This window comes from Microplitis demolitor, chromosome 1 (assembly GCF_026212275.2).
Source record: "Microplitis demolitor isolate Queensland-Clemson2020A chromosome 1, iyMicDemo2.1a, whole genome shotgun sequence".
NCBI classification, from domain to species: domain Eukaryota; kingdom Metazoa; phylum Arthropoda; class Insecta; order Hymenoptera; family Braconidae; genus Microplitis; species Microplitis demolitor.
The window spans coordinates 7,251,471-7,278,600 of NC_068545.1; the positions used below are offsets into that span (position 1 = coordinate 7,251,471).

A 27,130-nucleotide genomic window follows, 5' to 3' on the forward strand; every position below is an offset into this window, starting at 1 on the left:
AATACATTTTCGCTCGAAAATATTTTTGTGTATCGTTGTTTTCGAAAAAGGCCGTTTTTGACCATTTATTCTTCAATGATATTTCTCGAACGAATTAACTGATTAAGACTAATGTGGCAATCGAAGCGTTTTATCAAGTTCTAAAGCTGATCACATTTCGAAATTGATTTATCGAGGCGTTTTTGAAAAATTAAGAAAAAAAAAATAAAAATTTTTTTTTTTTTATTTCTTTTGTTAATGGTTTCTCTTGAACAAATGAACCGATTTTGATATTTAAGGCGGCATTCGATGCAGCTTATAAAGTTTTAGAGCTGATTAGATGTTGGAATTAATCCATTAAGCAAATTAAGAGTTATCCAAAAAAAACATTTTTGAAAAAATTTTATTTTTGAAATATTTCCGAACGCACCGTACCGATTAAGCTCGAATTTCCACAACTCATAGTATTTAATAAGCCGAGTCGAAAACCACCTTGGAGATTGAAATCGGTTTATCTGTTCAAAAGTTACAGAATATTTATCTACGTACGTACGTACATACACATATACATACACTCAGATATCATGAAAAATAAATGCATAAATAAATAAAATAATAATAATAGAAATCATCAATCTTAATTTGTCAATATCGTTCATTTAATAAGTATCTTCTTTGTAAAAAGTAGTGATTGTTTATCAACTCATCTGTTGAATATTCATTTTCTTTATGTATTAATTGAAATCAATTAATTAATTTAGTATATTTATTTATCGTTAATTTAATTTTATAAATTAATTAAACATATGCCCCCACAAAAAGCGAATATTGAAAGTGGTGCAAATATCTAACGTTTTGTTTAGTATTTATTAAGTCTTTAAGTTTACATTTATTGGTATTGCTTAATTTATAAACCTTAAGTGTTTCAAAAATTTTTAAAACAACATATGTGTTGTATTTAGTAAGTAAAAAAAGGCATCTTATTGCATGGTTCAGAAATTACAACCATTTTGAAAATTTTTTTGCATAACCTAAAAGATGACAAATATTTCATGTCTCTGGAAGCAACATTCGCACGTCGTACTTTGAGCCAAGAAAAAATTTGGTTTTGTCCTTTATAAAGACATCTTTAAGACATCTAGATCTGTCTGTATCTGTTAAAAAAATTTATATATATATATATATATATATATATATATATATATATATATATATACATAGGTTTTGGCTATCATTGGAAACTTACTATGCTTCAAATATGGACAGACATGATCATGTCTAATTTCAGGCCTGATCATACATGAGCAGGCATGGTAATGTCTGAACATTTTTCCCGTCAATCATAAAATTAAATTATACAAAAACACAAAATTTCACTATTTTTTTTTACGTTAATGCTTAATTTATTTTCAATAATAGAAAAAATATACAAAATTGCTCAATGTTTTAAAACAATTTTCTGTTATTTATTAAGTTTCTATACAAATATTACAGGGATATTATAAAGATAAGCCCACACAAAAATACTAGGGAAATAAAGAATTCCTAAAATAAAATTAATAAGAGATTTTTTATCTGGCAAGCTTTTCGACATTATTGTATATATATTATGTATAAATCCTGATCTATTATCTCCGTATTGGGTAATCTTATCAAATTTTTATTTTACACCATATTTTAAAAATATTCACAGCAGTCATCTTGATAAATTTGATCCAGTTTCTGAGTCAATTGACATTGATAATACAAACACAGGACTGTAAGAAAGCAATAAGTGGACGGCGTCATCTCGGCCAAGAGCTTGGAGTTGTTTTATAAGAGACCCTACAGTACATGTTATCCCTGTACATGCAAGCAATCTGTTTGAAAATTTTTAAACATTAATAAATAATAAATTAGGAGATCCAGAAGTGCATACCTCAATCGCTCTTTGTATAGTAAAAAAAAAATTAATAGAAAATCCTCAATTATAGTCTGTTAACATTTCCAAATGTACCGAACCAATTGTACTAAATTTCGCAAGAATATTTAGAATTAATGAGCCACTTCAAAGGCCACCTTCAAAAGTCAAATCGGTTTATTTGTTTAAAAGTTACAGAATATTTACATACGTACGAATGTAAAGAAGTACGTACGTCCATACTCCAACACAAAAATCATATTCAATTTTGACTCGAACTTGATTAATTATTCATAATTATAATAATTACTTCATACCTAATTACTGATGAATAGCATATCAAGCAACATCTTACACTATTTTAAATTATACTTCTAAGACGATAATCTTAACCTGTAGCTTTCCGCAATGCTATGAACTGTAGCGTCATTGCTTGAACACGTCTACTCGCTTCGAGCAACTAGAATCGGATGCCCACGTCCATGCTTCTCAAAGGACTCCCTTCGACTTCTTTAATTTGAAATCCAAAACCCAAAACTCAAACTTATAGCTATCAATATCTAACCTCTATACTCTCATTCGTAAATTAATTCTCAGCCTCTACTGTATCGGTAATTCGAGGCTTATACCTCACCAAACGTACTCACTAAACCTGATTCTCAGTATGGATATCCTTGGTAGTTGTTTTTCTGTAAGAGACTTCATCTGGGATCATAAAACTTATAAACTAAGTGACCTATGACTTCCTCAGCGGTACAAGTGGTTATTAGGATCTCCGTTATTTACCAAATTAGATTTTGTTACTTGGCAATAATATAAATTCTTTATTTGTGATTCAAAAATAGTAAAAAAAACAAAATAGTAGTTTATCTATCGAGTATGATCATGTTCAAGACGTGAGGTGTGATTGGTGCCCGAGCCGAAGGTAAGGGTACCAACACATGAGCGTCAGACTCGATTTTACTAGATAAATACATTAGTTTTTGTGACAGATATTTAAAATTTACTACAACTATTGCCTATAAATGGCAGGTTATAAATCCGCGTTTATTTATTTGGTAAGATTGTTTCGAGTATTTGTTGAAAATGAGAGAGAAGTCGGAAAGTGTGCAAATTAATATGATGATAAATTTTGTCACAACCAAATAATTAATAAAAATAATGCAAATACTTAAATAATAACATATTATAATAATTAAATGCACTTTGTATTAACTAGGTGTTGTTCAAGTCACGGCGAGATGGGGAAGCGCGCGCAGCGATTCACGTTCGAATCGCTACGTGACAATTTTTTCTCATAGTTTTTCAGTGTACATATTGTCAATAAAACAGCTAATTATTCATCATTAATTTTGTATTAATGTTAGTTATTGAATTAACCACACCTTTACCAGAATCCTATTGTGCATTCACTCACTTTATAATATCTGTTTGCTGAAGAACTAAAGAATTTTAATCGAAAAACATTTTTTAAATCTATCTATTTTAAGCTTCGAGATCACTTAAATAGTTGGATTTACGAAAAAAGTGTAAGAAACCTTTTTTTAAGAGCGTTAAATTTTCTACATATAGGACAGGAGCTGATGAGCATTTTTGGGTAGATTCTTAAGGCACAGCAAAATTTTGTGAGTGCCCCTGAAAGACCCTTAAAATAGATAGTCGAGGTCTGGCTGGAGGGTGGCGGCCCCCCGGTGACCCTTAAAGTTTTGAAAAAGGGAAATTTCCTTATTAAAAAGTGTTTTTCAGGCATTTTGATTGTTATATATATTTAGGTTAGATATGTGAAGAATTGATATATAAAAAAGCCAGATCAATTAGTTGGAACTTAATGTTAGCCAGACTGGTGAAAAATGGTTTGTAAAACAAATTCAAAAAATGTTTTTGAGGCACTCTGAAATTTTGGGAGGGTAATATAGGTAATTAAAGATAAATAATCCCAAAAAGCCAGATCATTTCGATGAACTTTCGATCTGCCAGATTGTCATGAAAGATCGCGTAAGTGCGTGTGAACAGCACTATAAGACGCTTTAGGTGCGAGAGAGAGCGTATATCAGCTTTGCCTCTCGCTCAAGACCACTACAACGTGATTGGCTCTCGCAAGACGACGTGACCTACAGTGCCCATGCGGCGAAAACAGCGGGAATTTGTTGGGCTGGCTGCAGGGCCCAGATTTTTTTATTATTTTTGGATCACAAATAAATAATTTATATCATGGCCAAGTAAAAAAATCTAATTTGGTAAATAACAGACATCCTAGTGGTCATAGCTTGTCTTCTGAGGCCTGCCAGACTAAATAATTAAAAATGACCAAATGGCTTCCACAACAGCAAAGGTCGAAAAATTACTGTTGAGGCCTGCCAAACAAAAACTCCAAAACTGATCCCATTCTGCATCTGTCAGATTCCGTATACACTGGAGCGCTAGCATCTCAGCTAGACCTCTGCAATCTTCTAAGAAGTCTCAGAGGGATAGAACTAGGTTCTATCATCAGACGATACCGGATAAATAATGTAAGTCCCGCGCCACGGTAACACTGACTTGTCCACATACTCATACCAAAACTGTAAGCCAAAACTCAAACTTTATCATTATCCTAAACTTTAATCCCAAGCCATATCCCACATTGAATTTCCATAAATCTGATTCTAATTCTTAACTCTAATTTTTCTCAAAAAAAAATCCATAACTGTAGCCAAACTTAAATTTTAACTTAAATCAAAATCTGTATCAAAATTGTTAATTTCTATAAGCTAAATTTTAAGTCTTGAGTTACCATGCTTGTAATTACAATAAAATTTGTTGGTACTTGTGAAGTTTACTTTGATTGAGCCCTCATGCGAAAAATAACATCATAATATAGATATACATACATTCGGATATCATTTTGAAATTAGTCAGAATAGCTTCCTAGAACCTCAAAATGTCAAAGTCTATTCGAAATTCGATTTTCGAAAATTGGTCCGAAATCAATAATTTCCTTTTTTTTTAATTTTCAATTTTCTTAGTGGTAACTAAAGAATTTGAACCAAAATTTATTACTTCTAGAATATTCAAGAGCATTTATAGAATACAAAAATCACTTTTTTTATATCCTGAAACGCATTTTTTGTTTTTGGATTGTAAAAAAAATTGTTCAAGAAAACAGAATCAAGAAATATTAAGTACTGCTGTCACAATGTTATACAGGATATACCACTTTACCATCAAAAGAGGCACTTGTCACTCTGTCGGATGACAGAGGAGCACCCATGCTAGAGTAGTTCTCAAGTTTGGAATATAACAGTTCTGAAATATATTCGTTCCTAGCGACACGACAAGAGGCTGGGCGTGGTCTAGCAGCGAAAACTGAGCCATCCCCGCTGCTGTTGCTTAACAGTGATGACTTCCCCTCCTCCATCAAAGTAGAACAATTTTTTGAGAGAAAATATATACATAGTGCAGGGAAAAATTACCGGTCGCGAACCAGCAGTGAGAGTAGTTCGGTCTCGCCGCTAGATCGTACCCAGCCTCTTGTGTTGCCCCTGGTTACGAATATATATCAGAACTGTTATATTTCAAACTTGAGAACTACTCTGGCACGAGTGTTCCTCTGTCATCCGACAGAGTGACATAAAGTACGTTTCGGGTAAAAAAAAGAGTGATTTTTGCATTCCATAAGTGCTGTTGAATATTCTAAAAGTAATAAATTTTGGTTTAATTTTTTTTTCAGCATTCATTTACTCTGGATACACTCTGGTTTCATTCTGAAAGCATCCCTGGCGGCTTAGAATCACGGTGGAAACACAGTGGGTTTGTTCCATTTGACCACTGTGATTACGCCGTGTATCCACTGTGATTCCACGGTGGCTTTACCACCGTGTATACACGGTGTTTCCACTGTGATTACGCGGTGGATATGCCGTGGAACCACAGTGGTGAAATGGCACAAAGCCACCGTGTAACCACGGTGGATCCACGGTCTTTACACTTCCATGGTGTTTCCACCGTGATTCAAATCTGCGAGGGATGATGGTCAAATGGAACAAATCCATTCTGGAAACAGCATGACTACATAATGTCTACATAATGTTGCAAGACTTGCTCAAGATACGCGTGAATAACTGTACAATTACATCTTGAGCAAAATATCTCCAATTTTCTTTTGCAGAATATCATGTGTAATTCTCACAACAATCTTATTTTAAAATTTCACATTAATATCTTGTGACAGATTAATAGGTATATAAAGATGTAGACACCCAGGAGTCTTTCGCAAAATACTATCATAAAAATAATACAAGACTACTACATGATTGTCTTATGAGCGTTATCTTTTGCAAGTTCTTGTAGTCTCTATCAAAAGATTCTTGTGATTAGTGCCTGAACTAGCAACTTGTGATGGGAATTGTTACATGGGTACATTTATGGGTATCATTACTTTGAATTTTTTCCAACAAACCGCTAATTCTCTCATAATGCTTAAACATGTTATCTTATACTACGCTACTATGATACCGATGATGGTAGCATCACTCGTTAGATAAATAGTGTTAGTTGTATGGAAAAAAGGGAACATATACATGTCGATTCAAAACTCATTTTTCAATGTTACTAATTATAATTAAACAAAAAAACATTTTTCAAGAGTAATCGTGGCGACAAATGTCTTTACATGTCAATTGATATCCGATGTTTCTTAAGTTAAATCAATTTTTTGTTAAAATCAATACATTAATGAATCAACTGAATATTCTTTCAGGATTGTTCGTCATTCAATTTTTCTTATGATTGTATAGACTTTAACCTATTTCAGTGTATGACAAAAGTGTAAACATATGATATAACATAAGTAAAATAACCGAAAATTTTGAGGCGACTATAAAGCACACTTAACACGTTACTGATTGAGGTATGCAATTAGTTGCATATCGATGGCTTAATGCTCAAAGTCGTAATTCCCACTCAAGGTCATTCGATATTTTTACTGCAGTGGATCATTAATTCACTTTAAGCTGAATTTTAAATTATTGAAAGTTATAAAAATTTTCAAGTATTTGTCAAATCAATTTATGTAGATCAAGTTTATAATACAAATATAATGTACAGACGGTAAGTTCTTAATGTCTTCTATACAATTTGTTTTTTGTAGGTTACGAGGTTTGAGAATCAGGCCATCGACATCGTAATTATAATATTGTTTACCTCAAAGTTGGGCTCTCTACACTGCTATCTAAAGTAGCAACCCGATCGCTTAAGCCAAGTCTTACTGCTAATAAACACCAATCTTTCCCATGTGGGTCAGGAGGATCAAGCATTTGCGCTAACTTTCGTTGAATACCGAGTTTAATATATTTTGCTGGCTGCCTTGTACCCGGAACACAATTATCCATTAAATTAGAACCACACCCCACGATTTCCCAAATACTTTCCTGGCGTCCATTAAACGGATTCTTAAATCTTACTTCATCGAAGTTTTTCTCTAATAATGCAGATAGTATAGGCGCCGGTTCCCATGAATGAATTACCTCATCATAATTTCGAAGTTGACTGGGACTCAACCAGTGTCGTTCGAGCAATAATGCGGGTGCTACAATATTGATTGTAGCATCGATTGTATCAAAAATAACACCGAGTAGTGCGAAACACTGAGATCCAGAACCAGGAGGACCACGAACTTTTATTTCTATATAGCCTTGATCTTCTTCCTCTAAAGTGATAATACTCTCGCATGAGCCAATGCATAATTTTGATCCTCGCCACCATTGATATAAGTCAGAATTATGAGGGTCCCATGACTGAGTAACTTTCCGTAATTGGACCTGGAAATCCGAAATTAATAATGAATTAATTAAATAATTAATTTAAAAGACGTAGCTTTGTCAATTATTTAAGAAAAGTAAACCTGTAGATGTGGAAATAAAGGTATTAAATGGTAGAGAGAAGCTTCTGCAAGAAGCAGACGAAGTCCAGTATGTGGCAATGATGTTGAATTCGATTTCCATGGCTCCCAAAGTCCTCGAAGTCGTTCGACAAAATTTAAGCATGGTATTTCATATTCGACTTCGTCGTCATCGATATCACACTGTTTAATGAATTAAACGAAATAAATAATATAAATTCATCATAATAATAAAAATTTATTTATATTTGAGTTTAATAGAATTCATATTATGGTTGTGCAACATTCCCTGATTAAAAGAGTCGATTGGAAATGTTTTGCAATGTTAAATGATCATAAGAAGGGTGATTCAAAAGTATTCAAAAGCATTAAAAAGTATTAAATTTTTTTTTTTAAACGTTTTGAATCCTTTCTCCCAATAAGGGTTGTAAAGTGTATTGATCAGCAAGAAATGAAACGGAGTAATCTGTGTAAAAATTGATCGAACATAGGCTTACAACTACATAATTATGTTGGAATTATTAAAGTACGTTAAGTTTGATATAATTAATTCAAAGACAAACTTTATTTTAATTATTTATTTAATATATGGAAATTCACTAGTCACAAAAATTAAAGTATATTAAAACAATTCCAAATTTTTAAGTGACGTTCCACATGCTGTATCTCAGAAGAAAATGGTCGTACAGTAATATTAGAAAAAGCGCATTGTACATTCAAGCGTTTAGTTTTTAGATTTAGACTTGAAAAACTTTTATCGTAAACGTCGAAATTTTTCAATTTTTGTTCGTCTTCCAAACGTTCTATGAGCTTGAGTAAACGTTTTTTGATAGAATGACCTTAATGCTCATTTAGGTGATTTGATGTCCTTTGATTTGCCGACTTTGAGAAGTCTCCCCTTAGTAAAAACTCCGATTGAAACCAATGAATTTCAATTCAAAGTGTATCGGACTTGAATCGGAATCAATCGGATTTAATCGGAGTCAATCGGATTCAATCGGAATTCAGCGGTTTCAATCGGAAATTTAATTATGGTCCGTAACGATTTCGCGCGGAGTTCCCACCGATAAAAGTAAAAAAGCCCATTTTGACTGTAACAATCAATAATTTAGGATTTATTAATCATACAGAGAATGGAAGTAGGATCTTGAAAATTGCGAAACATGCTCTGTGAGACGCAACGAGTGGATTTTTAGAAAAAATGTATTCTGAATCAACAATGTTGATTCCAATAAAGGTAAATAATTTGCACATTTAAGGGTATTTGGATAGATTGGTATAACCATTATATAAACTGGTCACAAAAATTAAAGGACTATTTAGTTTTTTAAAAGCAACAGGCCAATTCTGCCTGTTTGTCCTCACAGTTTTACATGTATAAATTTTTTTTCTAAGAGTATTGACATAAGACGAAAAGTCGTAAAAAAATTATCGAAATAGAAGAGATGATCTTTACCAGTGAACGGTTCAAGTGTTTTTACTACAACCTGTTCATCCAGGAAAAGATCTTTATATGTCTCATACTTTTTTCCGAAACTGATATCACATTTTATAAAGTAACTATTTTCATTACCAGCAATGGCCTACGCTGTAATGCTTCATTTAGTTGGTTTCAGCGGCATATACTGTTTAAAATGTAATCGTCTTTTATATCTAATTATTACTTTATCCACAGCTAAATTCTGTCCAGGTTGATAAAATACATCGAATTTGTTTGATATATCTAAAATAGGTCTTATTTTATAGAGAGAATCAGAGCTGGTTAATTTATTATTCTCATCATTAAGATGGAAGTATTGGTTTAGCTTTTTAGATCGAGCAAAAGTCATACTGTTTTGTATTAGTAGTTACACCTAGACTCAGTGATACTCTGAACCGAGAAAGGGTCAGAAACGCTTTGTGTACAAATTCAATCTTGACTTATCCAGATACGACCAAGCCTTCCATCCTTACGACCAGTGCATCCAGAACGAGCATATCCGATATTTTGAGTCAAGTAGTTGAGATTAAAACCGAGGAAGGAGAACTTTAGGAAGTCAAAAAAATTGTCTCATGTGCATCGCGAGTGCTTCTTCGGGCTAGAACCAGATTCAGTGACAAAGAACGTGAGTGTTTAGCTATAACATACGCTATTCAAGAGTTTTTACCTTATCTTTACTCAAAACCTTTCACTCTATATACTAAGAGTCTTTGTATTTCGTGGCTTAGAGATTCTTAAGATCTTAAAGAGCCCCAATTTAAATGGAAGACAAAGTCGAATGAATAACAATTCAAAGTCGTCGTCAGACATCACATTACGGATCAGTGTGCAGATGGCCTGTCGTGTAACCCACAAGGGCAAGATGAATCACGTAACATTCTAGGAGTTGTATTACCATTGACTGAGAATCTTGAAGCACCTAGCCAAATGCCTTCAGAACCAAAAAAGCGTGGCAGACTATTGGGTAGTAAAAATAAGCCTAGAATAAATAACGCTTCAGAGATTTGAGAGACAATTGCGTCACGAGTGAGTTGAAGACACGTGGAACTAACTCGCGGAGGCTCACAGCAACAAGCAGTGAGCTATAAGAATGTGAGTGATAGTGAGTTGGGCGGTACCAATAGCCCGGATGGTCTGGTCAGCAGTTCCGTAGGGTGACGACATTTTTTTTAATCTATCTCAGCAACTAAAAATAGCGAAATCTACGGGACAAATAAAGGAAGTAAAAGAAGTGACGTCTCCGGTTTCCAGAGATTCGGAGGTCTCAGATCAACTGCTTCCGGGAAGAAGCAAAAGACTCTTCGATAGATGATGAATCTCAGAAATGTCTATCAGATCCCGACGAGGAAGACACCGAAATACATAAGGAGGGATTCTATCGAAGTAATCTTAGATATTTATTTAACCGTTACGATGACATAAGAAGATGTCACCCGATTTCTACTCCCACGACCATTATTTAAGTATACCTACGAACAGTCCATTTGCATCCGTTACCAAGACTGTCCCCTGAGGTGATCAAGGAAGTGAAAAGTAGCCTTACAACGTTAAAAATTCCGGACATCAATGACCAAGAGCCTGATACATCTGATGAAGAGGAGTTGTCAAATTCTGATAGCGATGAGGACAGTAGCGCAGTAAGTGACATTGACGCCGACACGTCTGACGTGGAATCAGATACTCAAGATACTCCAGCGTTCACCGATCCACGAGGGAACCCGGATCGAGTTCATGAGTCAACACAAGTAGAAGCAGGGACGCCTCGAATTGTTCATACCTTGATTGAGAGCAGTGGCCTGGAAAGAGTCAAATGGAATCACGAAGAACGCAGATTCCTTGAAAAATTCCTTGGCCCACCGAATAACCACCATTTAGCCACCGAGGACAAAAAAACGAATAAATCAACTTTGCGACCGGCTACATACCCGATGCTAAATCCTGAAGACGTACCAGTCGCAAGTTCCAGTATGCATGCAGAGGAGAAAACAAGGTTAGAAGACCTTTCTCTCGTGACAATACAACAGATACAAAGAAAAGGGTTTCTTTTCCTGAAAACCCTATATTTACGATCATAAAAGTTCCAGAAAACAGAGTCGAATCTTTCACTGAAAAAGTCACGATTGTACAACGGGATTTGGTTGATGAATCAAAGGATCCTTCACCAACTCCACAGACAATAATAAATACTGTCAAAGCCTTGGAAAATGCAGACATATACGTGGATCCTAAAGTGCCTGAATTCAAATAGGCCTTTGGTAATTCACGATCCTTCCTCATCGGACATTGCAGATGAGATTGCGAAAAAAGAATATTATTCACCGGTCAATACTAAGTTCATTGAACTTGAAATTAAATTTGATAGAGACGAAACAGTATCCAATGTAAAACTGCTGGGCAATGTTGACAGTATAACGTATACTTGAAATCATATGGTACACTTTCTCTAAACTGACTACGAAATCATAAAATTTACGACAAGAGTCCTACGAGATCTCAAGTTCATAAGCCAAGAAGATCTGTTGGCTTTGAAATCGAAAATAGGTGATGTGTTAGTCAGTCGCCTGAGTAAATTGTGTATTTTTAAGATTTTCATCATGGACGATCATTATGAGACTGTTCAGGCAGAGAATCTTACGAAGAGTATTAAGACCTTACGTACTGCACTTCGGCGTTTCGAGAAACATACTCTTCGCATGCCATAGAGGGGATATCTTAATGACATCGGCGTATGGCCTTATCTGATTCACAAACTAAGAGAATGCCCTTTACAGATTACGCTGTGTGAAGGGAACGTCGAAATACCGTCCGAGGACATTGCTCAGAGCATCGTTGAAGAAAATGACTCTAGTCTTGGTGATCATAGAGTAGTAGTTTAGACTTATTGGCGAATTAGAGAGAAATTCTATTGGCCTGGAATGAAAGAAACAATTTATCATTTTATACGGTCGTGTGACATCTGTCAAAAACAGAAAGTTTTTCGGATCAAGATCAAACAACCTACGATAATCACCGACGACTCTCTCGATCTTTTTGATAAAATTTCTATGGATACGGTGGGCCCTTTGTCAATGACATCCGAGGAAATGTAGATATTCTAACAATCTAAGATAACTTCACGAAATACCGCGTAGCTGTACCAATCCCAGATATTCAAACTCCAACAATTGCTAATGCTCTGATTGATTGTTATATTGCTCGGTTTGAGTGCCCGCGAGTCATTCTTTCAGACAGAGGTACGTCTTTTACAACTTGCCTACTGCAATAATTGGCCCGGAGACAAATCGCTTTTCATCTTCGCGATTTTAACCAACAGCCACCAGAATTCGCGATTTGAACCCTGGCTTAGGTTGGCCTCTAACAAATTTTTATCTACTTGGACAGAGCAATGGACTGGATTCTTGCAAAGCAAAGACCCGCATTTATTCAAACACGGCAACGTATGTAAAACTCACTAACTTACCTCACGGCTTATTACTTATAAATTATTTCCTTATTGTTGATTGAATTATCAATTCTTACTTAATCAATAATCCTTTTAATGAACTACTTAATAATTCTTACCAGTAACATAGGACAGAAATAGGATGAACAGTGATAAACAGAGTAAAAGGAATTTATTAGAAAAGTACAGGTTTATTGCTTATTATAATAAGGTTCACGTACTTACAATAAACGCCTCCGCAAAATACAATACAAGAATTTGTCCTGGTTTATACCGCTGGAGATTCAATAATTATCTACGTGTAACAAGTAATTACAGCACTCTAAACTTATTATTTGACTTCAATATTATTTATAATGCGAGTATACCGCCGGTAACGTACAGTAATGTTCAATTTACTTAAACTTGATTTATAATAATTAATGCGAAACAATAAAATAATATCGTAAGTAGAATTTCCAGATTATTAACAGAATATATTGTAACTTAATTAATGCAGAATAATTATCGCAATTTAATAATAAAAAAAAATACATCTAAACGTTAATTGATCCAGGATCGAAGTGATTGACCGATAAATTTGGGCGTAGGGCTAGCCTCAGGACTCTGTCCCCACTTCACCCTTACGGACATGCGTCTACGTGATAATTAGTCATGTGACCCCGGCACTATGACTTGTGTAGTTTCTGACGCCAATGAGACGGGGAAAAATGGGAACCGCAAAACTGAGGACGACAAAGACAATCTACATTGTCTAAAAAGATCAAGCATGTAATGACCTCTAGGTATTACCCACAGTCCAACGGGTCTTCAGAACATAGTCAACAACTGTTAGTAAATTATTTAAATGCTTTTGAGATTTTGTGCAGTTATTGGGACAAATATATTCCTATGGCCATGTTCTCCTACAATACTACTAGTCCGTTCCGCCACGGACAGAACTCCTTTCAAGCTAGTATACGGTAGAAAGTCCTGTGCCCTCACGGAATTCCTAGATTATTCTAGAATCCGTACGTATTCAGATTATTTGGTGGAGCTGTATAATCACTTAAACGATATAAGACAAGTCGCAGCCGATAATCTTATACAAGCAAAGATCGACTCTAAAAAGTGCTTTGATCGCCATCTAAACGCTGTCGAACATAAAAAATAGGAAATTTTGTATACATCCTAAAGAAACCTGGAAAGGGTCAACTCGACGGCTATTATACCAGACCTTTCGAAATTGTAGACATCACGGATATGAGGAGCTTAATTATCGAAAATAATAAGAGAAAAAGAGTAACTAAACATCGTTCTAAGGCAAAACTTGCTCCTTAACATCCTAGTCCTAACCTTTTTTCCCTCCCTATGTAATGAAAAGTTTTTTTTGTGTTTTAGGAAACTGATTCAAAACAGATATAAAGCTTCTCATGGTTCTTAGGGTTCTATTATGGGACAAGGAATCCACTTCAATCGAGTATGTGATAGTAACACTAATTCCAAATAACCCTAGGCTATACTACGACCCTTATCAATGAATCCACATGACCAAAAGAGAATTTCCTTCCAATAATTGTGCAAATTATCTTTTTATCGATCGCCTAAGCCACCTCGAAGATCTAAAAAAGTCATTATCAATACGACTTCAACAAATTTTGGATCAAGCTGATCACAATACCGGCCTCAAAATCTGGAATAGGCGAGCACCTTGGCTTGAATTTATCGGTACAGTAGCCAGAAAGGAATTTGGAGTAAAAGATAATAACGACTATGAACACATAAATTACGTATTAGACAAGCATATCAATATCAAGTAAAGATTGTCAGCCAAATAAAAAATTCAACACCCATCATTCGAGCATAGGTCAACGAGTTATTCAGTAAAGAAGTTGGAAACTCTCACAAGCTTAAAGCCTTGGCGATTGCAATAGAAACTATCTGAAACGAAACAAAAGCTATGGTCAATAAGCTGGACATGATTCAATGACTACAGCACCCAAGATACTCCTTCCGAAAGATTCCAGGAATTTTAGCAGTACTGTTTAGAATTTTTAACATCGTAAAAGTATGCAGAATTTGCAATTTTTCGTTCAAAATAGATTACAAAATTATTTGTACTCCGAGAAAAGTATTTCTACTCCGAGATAAGTTTTATTCACACGGAAACGAAATTCGTTATTTGATGCATTATTTATGTAGGACATATCAATTTGATCATTTGAGTTGAGTAATACCATGGATTATTCGTATTTATGTGTTTAGCAGACTACAGAAGCAGACAACAATCCAGCGATATAAAAAGTTAAGCAACATCGACATAGGATATAAGTTGGATCACCAGCGACTCATTTTCATATTTACAAGGGAATTTAAAATGTCTATACTAGTAACCATAATAAAAGTAAGAAATTACGGTAAAATTGTTTTCTTTAACCTTCATTTACTATGGGTATGCTTCAGTTTCAGTATTAATTCTCTCTGGATACACTCTGGTTTCATTATTTGTTCACTATAAATACTCTCTGGCTTCAGTATGTACTCACTCTGGATACACTCTGGAAACATGATGTACAAATGCACCAAACACCCACTGGATTCAGCATGGATACATGTTTTCGTAGTATTTATAGAGTGGATTCAAAGCCGTGAGGGTAAAGTTTAAATTAGATGTAAAGTTTTTTGCTTAAGAATTTATTAAACAAAAGCCAGCAATCGTTAATAATCGTTATTGTTAAAATTAGAATCGAAATAAACGAATAAAGATAGCGCATATCTCGATTCGATTGAGTCAGAAAAAGATGGGCCACGCATACCTGTACACAAATCAGGGAGAGATAGTCAGCTCGAGTCCAAAGTTCAATAATTAGGGTCCAAAGTACATAAGCACGGAATAAATAGAAGTCTGTGATAACTATTTTAACTATTACGTTTGAGTCAGTGAAGAATTCATTTTTAAATAATGTGTGTGTACTAGGATGATTCATTTTTAAATGATATTTTTTTTTCTATCCTACCTGAAAAACTGATAATTCATAGAAAAAAAATGCCACTTGAGAAAAAATTCTAAATGAATTAGGGGCTCAGCACATCGAAAAATTGAATTTCCCATTTAAATAACACGGAAAATTTTTTTTTTCGATGATGTGAAAATTGATAGGGACCCCGCCTATTTCTGGAAATTCATGAGGATAAAAATAGGCTCCGATCATGGGATACCTGCATCGATGGAATAGAATGAGGACTGCGCAGAGAGACCGGAGAGGTCGGAAATTTATTTGTGGAATTCTTCAGCAGTACATATATTTCCCAGGTACCTATGATACAGGACGATTTCGAGAATCTTCTAAGTGAGGTAAATCACGGGAATGCTAGCCTAAGTAGGATCAAGGTCACCTTCGATGACTTATTGAAGGGACTATTGTCACTGGACACATCTAAGGGTCCTGGTTAAGACGGATTATCAAACTCATTCCTTAAGGAATGTGCCGTGGGGCTATGTGAGCCGCTTTGCTTCATTTTCAATAAGTCATTGAGTTGGGGTGTTTTCCCAGTCCTGTAGAAGAAGGCTCATGTGATCCTTACACACAAATCTGGCGCTAGAAATGAAGTTAACAACTATAGACAAGTTTGCATTCAATCGGCACTGCTCAAACTTTTTGAGAAGATGATCCTTGATAACATCGAGTTTGGGTTCAAGGGCATAATGATAAATCAGCAACACAGTTTTATGAAAGCCTGATCCACAACAACAAATCTGATGACTTATACAGAGTATATATCGCGGCACATCCGATAAGTGGGAAGTCCATTCCATATATCCAGGCTTCAGTAAAGCCTTCGATATAGTGAACCACGAAGTGTTATTGGCTAAACTGGAAGAATACGGAATATCGGGGTTTATACTGGACAGGTTTGCGACATATCTGAGAGGGAGAAGTCTACGGGTCAAAATTAGTGATCATATTTCCAGGGAGTTTGAGGTTGCCTCTGTGGTTCCTCAAGGGTCGCTTCTTGGTCCCATTCTCTTCTGTATATTTGTTAATGATATTGATAATGCTCTGTCGTCCGAATATGCTTTGTTTGCTGACGATTCAAAAATTTTCAGATGCATTAAGGATGTGGGTGACATACTCACATTGCAGGATGACATCAACGAATTGAGTAACTGGTGTGAATTAGATAGATTGAGCCTGAACGTTAAAAAATGTGCTGTACTGAAATTTTCTCGGCGATCAGTGGTCAGTGACTATCAATATTACATCGGTAACAATGTGATCTTACAGGCGGATGGTATCAGAGATTTGAGAGTCTACGTTGACACAAAACTAGCTTTCGATAAGCACGTTAACAATGTTACGCTCAAGGCTAATAAGATCCTGGGAAATATCCTAAGATCGAGTAAGGACTTTAGTTTAGACAGGACCCTGATAATATTATTTGATTCCCTTGTAAGACCAGTCATGGAGTATGGGTGTATCATTTGGGATCCGATTCACAGATACCAAATTGACAAGCTAGAAGCAGTGCAGGTCAGATTCATTAGGCACATCAGATACAGACTCAAACAAAGAGGAATGATCTTGGATCGAAGACAGGATTATGATTATGTTGGCTACAATGAGCTGGCTGTCAGGAGGAAGTATCTGACGTTCTGCTACGGGGCGAGTGTTATAAATGGTCACTGAGATGCGCTGGTTGTATTGAATCGATTAAATTTTGTGATACCAGTTACGAACTTAAAATCAGTAAGAACGTTGGAATTGCTCATTGTTGAAACTTACTGTGACGAAAGCTCCTATATATCGTATCTCGAAAGCGGTGAATGAGTTTGATTCACAAATTGATATATTCGATGTATCGACAAAGTACATTAAAAAGTGTGCAAGGAGCGTAATCCTGAAATGATCTAATCTGTGGTGCACAGTGTAATGGCAGTGGTAGTGAACCTCGTATCAATTTATAGTTTATGATATTCACCATTTCTTTTGATGAATTTCTAATTCAATGTTTATTATTTAAATGATAGATTTCTTTTTTGTTATATTTATTTTCTGCTTCAATTTATATCTTAGATTTAGTATAGATTATGATGGGAATCTGTGCGATGGATTAACTTATCTTAGTCTTAGATAACTTAACTAGTCTTAGATTATAATATATACTTATGTTCTATAGACACACATTTGTGTGAAATTTGTATAATTGTCGAGTGGCGTTAATAAATAAATACGTATCCTAACCATAGCAATTTTTCACAACATTATCTACGTGATTATGCCTCTCTTCTCCGGTGAACACGAAGATTACTGTTAGCTAACAGACGGTTATCTCACCGTCTGTCTTTTCCGACACAGCTTTATCAGGAGAGACGCCGTTCTTCTGATGACGCTGACAATGATTCTGACACATGGCAAGTATGTATCTCAAAGAAAATAAATTATCAAAAACATCTACTTGACACGGAAAACCAAGAACTATCTGCTCAAATTCAGGAAGATTCTACTTTGTTTACCGTCAATCAAGCTGTCTACGATGCTGTTCCCTCACTTTTACCTCCAGCAAGGAGAAACTATTTGTTTCGGTTGAGTCCTTTACGCTTCCTAACACCTAAGGCATCCATTTCTGGTGATTCCCCATCCATCGAGAGAGTAGAAACTTTTCGGTCCGAGTTGGATGGTGATCAACCGAACGTGAATCGTGACACTCTAGCTCTGAACGACTTCGAGGCATTTTGTCGAGAACACCGAAACGACAATGCCGATGAAGAGAGCCCTGCGGTCAGCGTGGAAGAAGTTTGTTCATCTCTGAATGATGGTAAGAACTGGGCTGCTCTGGGACCAGATGGCGTCAACTTATTTTGGTGGAAGAAACTAACTTCTACCTATGGTCATCTAGTACGGATTTTTACAGTTTTTATCAGAGATGACGAACCTATCCCGAGCTGGCTTGTAGAAGGGCAAACCGTGCTCATCCCGAAAAAAGGTGACTTGTCCGATCCAAGAAACTACAGGCCTATTACCTGTCTGAGTGCGGCTTATAAGATTTTTACTAAAATCTTAAACAAGCGCATTCTGAAAGTAAAAGATCTTGTCTGACAGCAGATATACAAACAGCGTGGTAGTGAAAGAGGGCTGTCAGGTTGCAAAGAGAATTTGTTGGTTGATCGTTGAGTGATCCAAGACGCGATCATCTATCAGCGCAACCTGTCAATGGCCTGGATTGACAACCGTAAGGCATTTGACTCAACGCCTCATAAGCTTATTCTTTTTTTGCTCAAATGCTTTGGGGTCAATCGCGATACAGTGGGATATATTCAGCATACGATGCAGCTTTGGCGAACACGGTTCCACATCTCATGTGACAACGACAAACGTGTGACCGAAGCTTTGCAGTACAAAAAAGGAATTTTTCAGGGGGATTCCTTGAGCCCTCTGCTGTTTTGCATCTCACTGCTGCCGATATCTGTTGCCTTTCGCCGAATCTGTGGATACTCAGTGGGTCCTTTAGCTGATCGAAAGTATTAGTCGAAAGGTGTATGCTCCTGATGAGGACCACCTTCAGACAGCCTTGAACATCGTAGGAGCGTATAAACGGGATGTCGACATGTCTTTTGGGTTAGACAAATGCGCGGTCGTTAATCCGGTAAAGGATAAGTGTTCTGAGTTGCGCGAAGATATCGAATTAGTAGATGGAAGCGTCATTAATCATCTTGACGCCGGAAAGTTGTACAAATATCTAGGGATTGATAGAAGTCCTATGTACGACGTCTCTAAAATCAAAACGACTCTCTACAGTGAGTATATGCGGAGACTCTGGAAAATCTAGTCATCAAAACTTTTCGGGAAAAACAAAGTCGCCACAACAAACTTGCTGTCCCGGTACTTCTCTATTCTTTTGGTGTCCTTAAATAGGCCCGAAAAGAGTTCAGAGACCTCGATATCATGACACGCAAAGTCATAAATATGAATCGGAGCATGCACTCTGAGTCCTCAGTTACCAAATTATACCTTTCTCGACACACCGGAGGGAGAGGTCTACAGAGCTTAGAGTGTTGACACGATCGCTTGGTTTTGGGTTTAACATACGAAGTTTTCAATTTCACCTCAGATGAAGATGACTTTCTTATGCAAATTGTTAATCGTCATGAGAATGGGCATAAGGGAGCATTTTTATATAAGGCAGCAATGTACGCGGCAAAACTCCTCGGTCTTGGAAGAGTAAACCCTCTTATTGATCTCCCTAAGGAAGAATTTAAGAGAGTCATCAGAAACGCTGAGCAGCAAAAACTGCTCAGTGCACACATGGATAAGTCCATGCACAGCGCGTTCTTTAAACACATGCGTGATCATGGCTTGTCCACCCAGCTGACGTTTTCCTTCATTAAGTCAGATAGTCTGATGTCCGAGACTGAAGAATATATTTTTGCCTGCCAAGATGATATGATCAACACTCTCAAATACCGCGCTAGAGTGCTCCAGAGGTTGCGTAACAACATATCCTTGACAAAATATCCGCAGACAAAATAATCACACGACAAAATATCCGCGGAAATAATATTTACAGACAGAATATCCTCAAAATGACTATATCAGGATATGAATTCATCAGATTAAAATTTTCGTAGTCAAAATAACAGTAGATAAAAGTTATTGAAGTTATATTTTATTAACATTTATCTTTAACCTATCAAATACTTTCATGCGAAAATACATATGATTGATACATACATAAAAAGGTGTGAATTATAGCGCTCTTCTTTCACGATTTTTGTGTGTGTGCAATTACAAAAATATACCCACTCATAAAATGATGTGGAAGATAGCGCCCTTTTTTCACGAATTTTTTGCATGTGCAATAAAATATCTACGGATAGAATATCCTGAAAACTAATGTAACAAATGAATGAATTCATCACATCGAACTTTTCATACTTAAAATAACAGTAAAAGAAAGTTATTAGAATCATATTTTTTGAAACATTCATCATTTAATTCATCAAATACTTAATGCGAAATTACATATGATTATAATAATAAGTCTTATTATCATTGAATTTTCTTAGGGATTTTTTGTCCGCGGATATTTCGTCATGTGGTTATTTTGTTTGAGGATATTTTTTTGCGAATATTTTGTCCACAGATATTTAAGCGTGTCACCGCTCCAGATGCAGCTACCCGACACACTATGTAGGGTGTATAAGCAACATCTAGAGACGCTTATGCATCTTTTGTCAGCATGTCCTGTGTTGGCAAGAAATGCATACGTCCAGCGTCATAATGCTGCTCTGTGAGTACTTTATTACCATCTTAGACATACGCACGGTATCGATAAAACACCAGTGCTGCCTTACTTGTCAGGAGATATTCCGCAAGTTGTTGAGAATGACCGTTGCCGTATTTATTGGAACGTGTCATTCGCAACAACACGGAAAGTCGACCACAATAAACCTGATATTGTGCTCTTTGATAAAACCACTCATGACATTTATGTCATTGAGTTTTCAGCACCCGCTGAATATAACATCACGGTTAAAGAGGAGCTCAAACACCAAATATATCAGGGTCTCCTGTTTGAAATTGGCAAACTTCACTCAGGCTACCGTGTCGAACTAGTCGTTCTCATTGTCGCCGCCCTAGGAGGCATGAAACAGTCATTCGTGTCTGCGTTAGCTTGAATACCAACTTGTTCATCACAAGTTGAGTTTTTGACATCGCGGATGCAGAAAGCTGTAATTCTCGGATCTCTCAGTCTCCTAGGGCAGCGAACCTTGGCCAGCTGCACATGCTGATCATCTAGTTGATAAAGCATTGCAGCAGTAACGATTTGGCGCTCAGGTGAGGCTCTCAGTAGAGTCGCAAATGACTTCAGGCCATTATTACGGCTGATAATTTTTTAATTTGAATTTTAATTCAAATTATTTTTACTTGCAAAAAATAATTATTAAATGATGATGAGTAAATATGAAAATAAAAAAGTTAAAATAATATTGTTATTAAATTTGGATATAAATTCAAATTAATATATTTTATAATTATTAACAAATATTGAAATTTATTAATAATTATTCATTGCATAAGTATTAAAATTTGTTACTGCATTTGATTGTCTAATGCGAATTAAATTTTGTTATGAAATAATTTTTAAATAACTGTTTTAATTAAAATAATTTTGGAAGTTGTTTTAATTTTGATTTTTTTTATTTTACTTAATAAATTAAATTTTATTTTACTTAATTTTTATTATTTTAATTTATCTCTTAGACAACGAAGCATTTTTATTTTTATTTGATTTTTAAAAAGCAGTCATCCTTATAGCTCCGTCTCAGTTATTTCGCTCCGCGAAGGCTAAACAGGAGCATCACTCTTAATATGTGTTATTTTGACCTAACAATAATAATTTACTTGTTTATTGTCAATAATAAATATATTCATTCTACTCTCTAAAAACATTATATGTTTTTGCTGTAGCAAAAAAAAAATAAACAATTAACAAATGTTTAATGTGAAATATTACAAAAAATTAACTCGATTAAAAAATTCATGTATTGCAGGCAAGGTTTATTCACAAATTTTCCAAGTAAGAGTTGTTCATAAAAATTATATTTTAAATATCATAAACATCAAACTTATAATTACCAGAACAATAATAATTCCTATAGTACTTGTTGAAATAATACAGTTATTTTTTATTGTAAAGAAAAATATTAACTTTAATTTTTTTAGATCCATCGTTTAGCAATAAATTTTCGCTCTAAATTATGTGAGTAGTAGTACAGAATTCTAAATCCTCAGAGCTTATTGCTCTCTAATCAGTTTAATCTTCAAAAGCACTTAGTAGAATTCCATATGCTTAATAATGTTGGCCATAGTACGTAAAATCAATGATATTTTTCGAAACTATATACATATAATTCATGAGCAATATCTTTAAAAATAACATGTACTAAGAAAAAAGTTAGTCCGGTCTCTTTTGGAATCATCAAAATTACATTATTCTTTACTGTACTTGCTTTCAATTTCAATAATTTAATTTTATATTCGTCTTCTTGAATATTTTTACATAAACAATGAGCAAATAATGCATATTGAGGCAAATTAGAAACAGGTATTAAATTAGTTGTGTCGCTCTCGTAATTTCGTCCACTTTTAGTAGCATTCGATAGAAATCTAAAACTCAGATGTAATTAATGTTTGACCGCAACAGCTCCGCTAGTGTTTTTTCTACTTATTGATAAATGTGCTTCTATTTTCGATTGCTTATTCTTACTTTCAGCTCTCATAATATTGAGGTTTCAAGCCGATCCCATAAATTTTATAACACGTCCGTAGTGAAAAATAAAATGATGTTTAGGCTTAAGAATATCAGTGTACAATGAAGCTGAAAGTTTCTAATATTAACTTATTAATCACTGTAGAAAATTACGCAAATCATTATGTACTGTTGTCGATGTTACAGTATCTATTATTTCTTTCAATAAAATATGTAATTTCCGATGACGTTATAAACTGAAATAAAATGGCCTTTTAAAACACCAATACTACAGGTAAAACATAATGCTTCAGTTAACTTTTTAACTAATAAATCGATTTCAACGGTTCTTGCGGCAATCGAAACCCTCGCAGATTTGAATCACGGTGGGAACACCGTGGGTTTGTTCCATTTTACCACTGTGATTACGCGGTGTATCTACCGTGATACTATGGTGGCTTTACCACCGTGTGTACACGGTGTTTCCACTGTGATTAGGCAGTGGATACACCGCAGAACCACGGTGGTGAAATCGCACAAAGTCACAGTGGAATCACGGTAAATACTTCGCGTAATCACAGTGGAAACACGATGTATACACAGTGGTAAAGCCACCGTGGAATCACGGTGGATCGGAGCGTAGTCACAGTGGATACACTGTGTATACAAGGTGGTAAAATGGAACAAACCCACCGTGTATCCACGGTGGATTCACTGTGTTCACACTTCCGCAGTGTTTCCACCGTGATTCAAATCTGCGAGAGAAGAGCTTGATGGCCGTCAACTTTCCTGAAAATTTTGGATCATTTGAGCAAGTAGACTCAAAAATATTTGCGAATTACAACAAAAAAAATTTTTTTTTCTATTTTTTTATCGATTTCTCAGAAATGAGTGTAACGATTGACTTTCAAATCTAATCAGCTCTAGAACTTTATAAAACGCATCGATTGCTGCCTTAGTCATCTCATTCAATTAATTTTCTTAAGAGATATCGCGAAAGAAAGAAATGCTAAAAAAACTTTTTTTTTTAAAAAGAAGGCATGCAAAAGTATTTCCGAGTTCGAAAATGTATTCACAACAATGCTCTCGAGCTCAAGGAGTTTGAAAACAGAGGGGTTTTTGGGCTGGCCCACAGGGTCAACTGATAGACCAATTTTTCTACATCAAGTCTTGAGTGTAATTTTCCATTGTTCGCAGAATACAATTTCGACTCTTCGAATGTATTGTTTATATCGGTTCGATCAATTAAACAAAATCTACAACTGTAACGGGGTAAATTCATATTTACCGCGTTCAATTAAATTCAAAATAAAATCTATTATGTGTACTGTCGGTCATGTGACATTACCACTCAGGGTATTCCGGGTAGGTAGTGACTAGTCGTCCGGAAATGGAAATTTCACTTGCTCGACCGTCGACCCCACTTAGAGTTAAGTAGGAGAGAAAAAGGACAACCATAGTCAAGTGTGCGCGAGCAATTATAAACGGGGACCGGAACGAGAATCGGGCATTAACCATCGGGACGTCCGAATAGTAGAGGTGGAGAGAGCAACAAACAGACGCCAAACAGACGAAAAACAGACGCCGTAACTTAATTATAACAGGTAATTAATTAATTAATAGCTTGAGTTTACTGTGGAACCAAGCGATGATATTCTTAATTTTTATTAACAAATACCAGGCAGGTAGCCGGTATTTCTTATAAACATTACTGATTGCGTCTGATCATAACAGGTTGAAGGAGAGAGTTGAAGGAGAGAGAGAGAGAGAGAGACGGAACCACAATTAAGACCAAAACTATAACGAGGAAAATTAATAGGACGAGACCTGGACATAGACACGACGGAAAAAGGATCTGGAGAGTTTGACTGTTGAGGTATTTATAAAATTTATTCCAGGCGGTGAGCCGGAAAATTTTATTAAATACTTAGTATACGTTTGATATCGTCGCGTCTCAACCAAATTCTCGCGAATCAATTAAATAATTTCGTAAAGAAAATTAATAATTTAAACTCGGACGTAATTATAAAAATTAAGTAATTAATTAACTCCAGGCAGGTAGCCGGAGCCATTGCGTCAGTAAAATAATTCCAGGCTGGTTGCCGGAATTATTCTAGAAGTTTCCAGGTAGGTCGAGTAACTCGCGCACCGGAACTGTCGCATCTAGTCATAGCCGCTAGTCAATTATTAATTAATTATAAGTAAAAATTAATAAAATTAATAAAATAAATAAAATCAAATAAAATTGTCTCGGAAAGATAAGAAAGGTCTGCAGTCAAAGTCGTCGGAAAATTAAATAGGAAAATTTAAGCAATTAAAGAAATTATAATTAAGTAAGTAGAGGAAATAGTTGAGGAAAAGGCATAAATAAACTAAGAATAATTATCGTGGTGATAAAAGTACCTGAAGGAACGCGTCATTAAATTACTGAGTAAAGGTCGTGGTATTATTGAAATAAAAATAAGGGATAAGAAATTAATAAAAGGGAATAATGATCGATGAAGTGATAAAAAGGAAAATCAAATAATAAATTAATCAATAACTATATAATTTTCTAAATTAATTAATTTATTTATTGCGGGAAAATTAATTTAAATTAAGTGTGTGTAAAATAAGTCCAGGGGACAGAGTGAGTGTGTGAGTGAAATAAATAAAAATTTTAATGGAAAATATAAGTAGTTAAGTGTCGCGAAGGTTAAGCGATTTTTAATCAGAGTGCGTGTGAGTGTGTGGAAATGCCAAAGGTAATTGGCCAAAATAAGGAAAATTAGTGATTAAGTATCGCGAAGGTTAAGCGATTTTTAACTATTGTGTGTGGGAGTGTGTGGAAGTGCCAAAGGTAGTTGGCCAATTTTAATAAAGAAAATATTGCGGATTAATAAAATAAGGTTTTGATAAAGGTTATAAGGTCAAAAGGTTAATTAAGGTTCAAGGTTTATAAGGCATAATGTTATAAAGGTTCTAAGGTTAATTAAGGTTTTAATGTTATAAGGTTTATAAGAAGTTATAAGGTTTATAAAAGGTATAAAATATAAGGTTTATAAAAGGTCATAAGTGAAGTTGAATTATAAAGATTAATTAGGTCATTGGAAAAATAAAAAGGTTTAAAGTGTTAATCGGATAATTAAATCATTTATAATTTATCCTTCCTCATCCTTCTCTTGCAATTAAATTTTACACCGACCCTGACGATCTAAGATCCGGTTCTGGGAGGCCGTTATCACTTCCAGTGGCACCCTTAAAAAGGTAATTTAAGGACGACCAGAGTAACAGCATAGCCCTGTTATACAACAATGATGTGAAGAAAAACCATCGACGAATCTTAATATTGTATATACTACCAGATTGCTTCTTATGACTTCAGCTAGTGAAGAGTAGATTTGTTTTTGATCTATTGACGTTAATACTGTTATTCTGATAGATTTTGAGTATTGTAATTAATTAGCAGCTCTTGCTAACATTGTTTTCAAACCGACGAATTTTAAGTCTTCACATTTGTACAAAGCGAGGAAAAATATTTTTCCAACTTTAGATTTCAAAGAAGGATGCAAGCAAGGAATGATAATATAAATAGTACCTAGTTTTCCTAACCTCTTATGATTACAGAGAGCATTATTTATTTCGTAATTATCTTGGTAGAATAATATTGGAAAAACTATTTTATCTTTAAACATTTTCTTCTTTTCTTCTTATATTGAATCTTGAATTATATTAGATAAAAAAATCTCTTGATTTTCTAAGATATTGACATATGATAGCGTATCTTGGTAATTCAAAAAATATTTGGTAATTCAAAAAATTTTTTAAAAACTTGATGCAATGGGATGACTTGAATAAAAATCTTTTTTTAACTGAAACTATTTTATCGTTAATATTTTCATAAATTTTCTTTCTTCCAACATTTACGTCTATTGGTGGCATATGCGTATAACTGCGCTCAAAATATTGCAAGCATTGATGCTCAGTTTACAGACCTTCGAAAGGGTTTAATAAAGATGTGATCATTGTTTTAATGGCAAGTAAATTATTTGGTGACTCATTCAAACGTTCCAATCTACTCAAAATTCGCACAAATAAAAATATCATGGCATCATTATTAAAGATTTGGGTAAAACTGCAAGTTATACCATTTATACGAGTACAAGGTAAATCAGAAGTCGAACAACTTTCCAACATATAAAGCTGAATTTTTTTTCAAGGTCTAAGAAAATATAAGAGGAT

General features: G+C 34.9%; 1 protein-coding gene across 1 annotated transcript in view; it reads right to left on the minus strand.

The window, feature by feature from the left end:
* Positions 1 to 1,445: 1,445 nt before the first annotated feature.
* Positions 1,446 to 27,130, minus strand: part of LOC103568431 (death-associated protein kinase 1) — an 89,840-nt gene continuing 64,155 nt past the window's right edge. Inside the window, exons 16-18 of the mRNA XM_008545283.3 lie at positions 7,761 to 7,940; positions 7,061 to 7,677; positions 1,446 to 1,838 (exon numbers count right to left, since the gene is read on the minus strand). Of these exons, the coding sequence (XP_008543505.1) occupies positions 1,676 to 1,838; positions 7,061 to 7,677; positions 7,761 to 7,940 (960 nt within the window). The 3' untranslated portion in view covers positions 1,446 to 1,675. The remainder of the gene's footprint in view (positions 1,839 to 7,060; positions 7,678 to 7,760; positions 7,941 to 27,130) is intronic.